Source organism: Cryptotermes secundus, unplaced genomic scaffold (genome assembly GCF_002891405.2).
Source record: "Cryptotermes secundus unplaced genomic scaffold, Csec_1.0 scaffold873, whole genome shotgun sequence".
Taxonomy (NCBI): domain Eukaryota; kingdom Metazoa; phylum Arthropoda; class Insecta; order Blattodea; family Kalotermitidae; genus Cryptotermes; species Cryptotermes secundus.
The window spans coordinates 2,393,919-2,399,918 of record NW_019739229.1 but is presented as its reverse complement, the minus strand read 5'-3'; the positions used below and the strand labels follow the sequence as shown (position 1 = coordinate 2,399,918).

General features: G+C 39.0%; 1 protein-coding gene across 1 annotated transcript in view; it reads right to left on the bottom strand.

Moving 5' to 3' along the window:
• Positions 1-1,029: 1,029 nt before the first annotated feature.
• The window catches only part of LOC111871801 (eIF-2-alpha kinase activator GCN1), a 66,095-nt gene continuing 61,124 nt past the window's right edge, over positions 1,030-6,000 (bottom strand). Inside the window, exons 39-41 of the mRNA XM_023865157.2 lie at positions 5,113-5,217; positions 3,389-3,610; positions 1,030-2,473 (exon numbers count right to left, since the gene is read on the bottom strand). Of these exons, the coding sequence (XP_023720925.1) occupies positions 2,345-2,473; positions 3,389-3,610; positions 5,113-5,217 (456 nt within the window). The 3' untranslated portion in view covers positions 1,030-2,344. The remainder of the gene's footprint in view (positions 2,474-3,388; positions 3,611-5,112; positions 5,218-6,000) is intronic.

The window sequence follows — 6,000 nt, the reverse complement described above, 5'->3', positions numbered from 1 at the left end:
CGTAAGATTTGAAGCTTTCACAAGCAAATAAATGGTTAAAATCTTCTCAGATGATCAGCCATGTCAATGTTCATTTAAAAACCATTTCAGAGATCTCCTCGGTCTCCATCATCAGGGTCTATGTGGAGAATAACCATGTCACTGATATTTATACCAGTTTGTCAGATCAATGCCTCATCCTATCGGTGTGTTATGCAGCAGCAGGGGAGTCAAGGTGTGTGGTCACCACCCAAATCTAACCTGTCACCATGCTGCTTAATCTGTTGTCAGTAAATTTGTTTTCTTTTTGGGTTCCTGTGTGTATTTAAGGGTTTCAGACGATCTTTAGTATAGAAAGTGATTACTTTCCCGAACAGCGTTAAAAGATAAGTATTTGTAATAGGGATATGGTATGTTTTCTGTGATGTACAAACTGAATCTTGAAATTTCATTTAGATGAATTTCAGGCTTCAAAAGGTTAAAGCAGTATGGAAATATTGCTGCAAAGTTTCTGGATATGTGGTAAATTCTCATATCTGATCTCTCTTCTTAATTACATACAATTCAGTTTCTTAATGTGGGTGTTACTGTTTCTTTTTTACTTTTGTTTACTGTACAATGTGATATCCCCAAGCAAAATAACCATATCCTGGGCAATGAATAGGTACCTTCACTTGTTAATTTATAAATTACATATTGCCTAGATGTTAAATTTGTGTAACAGCTGGAGGGACATGCATTTGACATGTATGGCATCCATGAACTCCACTGACTGTCCTACAGCTAACTTCTCAAAGGAAGAAAGTCCTCAAGAAACAAGTTCTAAATTGTTTTACAGCTCCTGAATTTACAGACTTGTCAACTAGCCCCTAGAATCCCAAACTTCCAACATGTGACTTCTAATTCCCCAGTACAGTGGCTGAGACCTGCATACTTGATAGCAGACATTAAACATTATCACCAGCCTGGTCACCGGTTGCTCTCCTCTTCTGTCTCAACTAGAAAATCATCAATCATCAGAATAAAACCAGAGGCCTGGCCACTTACAACTTCAAAGCAATGAAATATGTTTATTTATTTGCATACATTTCAGGCCATTTAACAAAATAATGTTGAACACATCCAACCTACTGTCACCACAAGGGAACAAACTAGGACACCATGTCAGCTGGAATCTGATATCGTTACTGTTGGTTATTAAAACTGAATAAAACAAACTTAACTAAACTGACTTGCCAGCATTAAACTAAGATCAAACTGTAATACCATGACATGACAGTGCTGACCATGAGCTGACTGCACAGTAGCAACCAGTACAATGGCCATGCATATACAATGCGGTCAAATCATGACAGTGACTTCCCATTAAAAAACTGAAGGTCAAATTCAGAGCCAGTGAATTCAATTATACTCATATAAATACTAGTCATCTGTTACAACTTCTCATAATGAATTCAGTGCCCACATTTTCTGAGACAAAAATAAATCAAATCAATGTGTTTACCATGTCCAGCCACAGAACTTATGTGTCATGACTCTCGGCACAAGGTAAGGAAGGAACTGTTTCAGTATGTAAAGTTCTGACAATAAAAATTAAACTATAAGCAACAACATATTTCTATGTTCCTGGCCTGTACAACACATATACATAAAAAGATCTCACACACTTGTGAAGTGACATCCAGTAATATAATGTACATCAACAGCTTTCATGTATTCCTTGAGAGAAGTGAACTGTTACAAGAGATGCCTGGTACAGAAAAGAACACACGCAAAACTTTCACATAACACAAAAGATAGTATTTCTTGGGGCACTTCTGAGGAATTCAACCTCGACAAGTCAAATGCCCGATTTTGCCTCATAAAATGGAGTCCTACTGGGTTAACGTATAAGAACACTACATGAATAGTTCTATCAAAAGGTGACTGGTTCCTATGTATGTTTCACCTGCAAAAGTGTAACACACAATACATGTTGAACTCCCTCTTAGGAACTACAGGAAGGTTGCAATATGCATGGAGAAAGAATGAGACACAGGCATGGCATAGAGATCAGGTATACCATCATCCCACAGAATGTACATCAAACGAAGCAACACAAAGATGAATTACTCAGAAGTGCCCCAGCTCATGAAACATTATGTTTACACATACACAATAATAATTTAACTACAGAATTCAATGCCTCGCATGTATTGTGGGACTGACTTGCTAGCTCTATAGATAAACAATGACACTGATCTCTGTTCTCTGTCAGACTACAGTCAATGTCACAGCATGTCTGTGATGAACCCTGCAGCACAGTATAATCATCCTGACAAAGCACCAGCATCTGGCACAGTTCCCACTCCTGGACTACAACTGATCATGTCAGTAGCGTGTCGTCAAGATCCTCATCCTTGCCCTCTGGCTGGTTCGCCACTTTACGCAAAACTTTGCTGATCACATCACTGAGGGACTCACGGGCACCAATATCCAACAGGTTCATACAGCGCTGAAACAGAAGTTTAGTTTAATCTCAACCACAGTAATTTTCACCATGTTACATGTGTTTTGTGACTGTGAGAGTTAATGGCCGACCAGGTCAGGCAGTTAAACAACAGCACTCCAGTGCAAAGGCTGGGGTGCAGTTAATCTGAGGGCAGTCCATGTCGGTCTTTTGATGGACAAAGTAATAATGGAACAGTAAGATTTCAGGTTTCCTCTGTGTTTGTTATTAAGTTATATCTTACGGGATGTAACACCTTGTAGTCTATCGAAAGTCAACCAACATTTCAGAGGAACATGCCTCCATTTTCAGGGCCAGAGAATAAGACAAGCAAGAAACCAGTATGAAGCAGTTGGCTCTACTTGCAGGGCCTTCTATTTGCTTCCTGCTGGTTTCTTGCTTGGTATACTCTTTGGCCCTAAAGAAGAATGTGACATGTACTTACTATAGGATTCTGACGATGGTGTATAACACACAGAGATATTGGGTTTTTGGACTTTATCCATCGTCCTGGTTTTAAGATAACTAAGACCAGTGATTGAGGCTAGCTCTTTCTGACTGACCCAACAGAATAGGTGTTTTTCCTCACCTGAGGATGGAAACAGATCCAGTTTCTGAAACGTCGTGTTTTTCTTAGTTATCTTAAAACCAGGATGATGGATAAAGCCCGAAAACCCAATATCTCCTAGAATGTGACATGCTCCTTTGAAATGTCAGTTGCTTTCAACAGACTACATGGTGTTATATCCCAGAAGATAGAACTCTTCAATCCTGGAACAGGTTCTTTTGCAAGTCCCCTGATTCTCTTTTGCCAGTCAGCATTCTTCGTGTCTATCATCATCCATTTATGGCTGCAGTACCATGGGACTACCCTCAGCCATACATACACACAAACAATAACAACAACAGGGGTCAACTGACCTGCTGAGTATCATCTCCTTGCCGAAGCCTTAGAACTGACACCAGGGCAAACTCACTGTTGGCCTTCACATATGAATTTTTCTCCTTGGTACCATTTACCAACATAGGAATGAGCAGACGAAGAAGTTCAGGCGCCATAAGCTGTGGTGGCACTGTCTTGGCCAACATGGAACACACTCTTGCCAAAAGCTGTTTTACCTCATTGCTGCTGTGGTTCATGGACTGCAATTCAAATCACAAGCACAGCCACATGACATCTCAGAGCACCTATACTCCAGAAAGCAACAAGAATGACACTAACTCATGCAGCTGAGTCCTTGTCGAGAAGCCATCAGTCACTCAGCTACTCAAGAAATTCCCAACATTTTATGCAACCTGACAGTTCATTACCATGTTCACAAGAGCCCTGCACTGGTCACAATCCTAAGCCAGATGAATCCAGTCCATGCCAAGCCATACTATTTTTCTAAGATTCATTTTTATATTATCCTCCCACCAATGTGGAGGTATTTCTAGTGGTCTTCTTCCTTCTGGATTTCCCACCAAAAACCTATATGCATTCCTCTTCTCCCCATGCATGCTACATGCTCTGCCCATATCATCCTCCTTGACTTGATCATTCTAATTAAACTGGAGAAGAGTACAAGTTATGAAGCTCCTCATTATGCAGTTTTCTCCAACCTCCTGTCACTTCAGCTCTCTTTGGTCCAAATATTCTCCTCAGCACCCTGTTCTCAAACACCCTTAGTCCATGTTTCTCCCTTAATGTCAGAGACAAAGTTCTCACTCATACTAAACCACAGAAAATATTATAGTTTTGTATATTCCAGTAGCAAGCATCACCTGAATTCAATCTCCTCTTTAGTTTCCTCCTGAATCAAATTTTTACTTGTTACTATTTTTCCCAAATATTTGAACTTGGCCACATTTTACACTGCTGACTAAATAAAGGGAGCAACCACTGAATCACTGTTACCTAGATTTTTTGTACAGATAGTTTTGAGTATTTTGTAACAATGTGTGTTCAAATTACATTTTTACTGTGAACAACAACACAGGTGTTCGATCATACAGCAACCAGTAACGCTATTCTTTGCTGGTAAGTTTAGATTAACAACATATTTTCAACTACATTGGTTGCATGGTGTCAGACAGTAGGATGTCGAACAAAGCAGTCATGGTCTGTTTGAAGGTATCAATGTTCTTGGCTGAGAAAACCAGTAAAATCCAATCCACACAGACAGTCTTCAAGAAAAATTTAAATATAGGACCTCTGAAATATGAAATCTGAGCAATCAATCATCAAAATCATAATCCTTACGGAGTCTAGAACCTCTTTTGAGGAAACAAGAACTCTTTCACAACTGTGTCTTTTCAGATCATAAAGTCTGTCTTATATGCAGGAAATGAAGGTTTTGGAACAGTTCTGAAGGGATACAAATTTGATAACAAGAACTATCACTATATAGTTTACATATGTAAACTATCTGTGGCCATTTTAAGATACTGCATAGAAAACAAAACCAAAACCACAATTTAATAATAATCATATGAAAAATTTCCTCCCTCCCCCTTCAAAACATACAATGGCAAACACATGCTTCCAGCTTTACTTTAATAAGAAATAGGCCATTAAATCGACATTTGAGTTTAGTATGAATGCAAACATACAGAAACCTTGAACTGAGGAAATTAATTGCATAATTCAAACTACATTTACTTACCCTGATGAAAGGAGTCAGGAGCTGCTGTGGCAGGGATTGGCTTGCTAGCATTAAATGTTGGAAAAGGTACCCACACCCTCGGACTCCATTCATTGCAATCGGTACCTACACAAAAACAACTGAGAATGAAAGACAAGAAGTTTCTGTCATGCAGTACATTAAGATACAAACCAAAGTATACCTTGAAACTCACAGGACAATAAGATCACAGTAAAACTGAAGAACAAATTACTGATTTCATCTTTCAATGGGGGCAGTGCATGTAATTACAAACTGAAACACTTATATAACTGCTCAGCTGGTCAAGAAAGCCATCCTTCATTGAACATAAAATTGTATTACTGTTAAGAAAAGCTCACCACTCAGCATTATTCTGAGCCAGATGGATTTACTTCACATCCTCAAACCTCAGAAGCACATGATTTTCATCTTCTTCCTCTTGTTTCCTGTCTCTTAGATACAAGTATTATCCTATGAGCTGCTGTGAAACACACTCAGCCTGTTTTCCCATTCAAGTAACTGACCATGTTTCACTCCCATATACAAGGTCTGACAAATAAACTCAAGGACTGAGTCCATTATGCTCATTTAAAAGCATGTGGGAACATGCTACAATTGGTCCATGTAAGCTGACTCTTTCATCCTGTTCCCTGTACAAGGTCAGTCACTAATAATCTCTTGCTATTCATGCCCATGTGTTTAAGATGCTGTACCGTGCAGATCGCCGACTGTTCATATTGATGAAGCAAAGAGTGAACATTAAGTTTTATTTCAAAAACAGCTACAGAAACTTTCCAGCTGATAAAACAGGCTCATGGCAACAACGTTCTCTGTTGTACACAGGTTTCTGAATGGTAATGGTTTAAATTATTTAAAGATGGGCAGGAA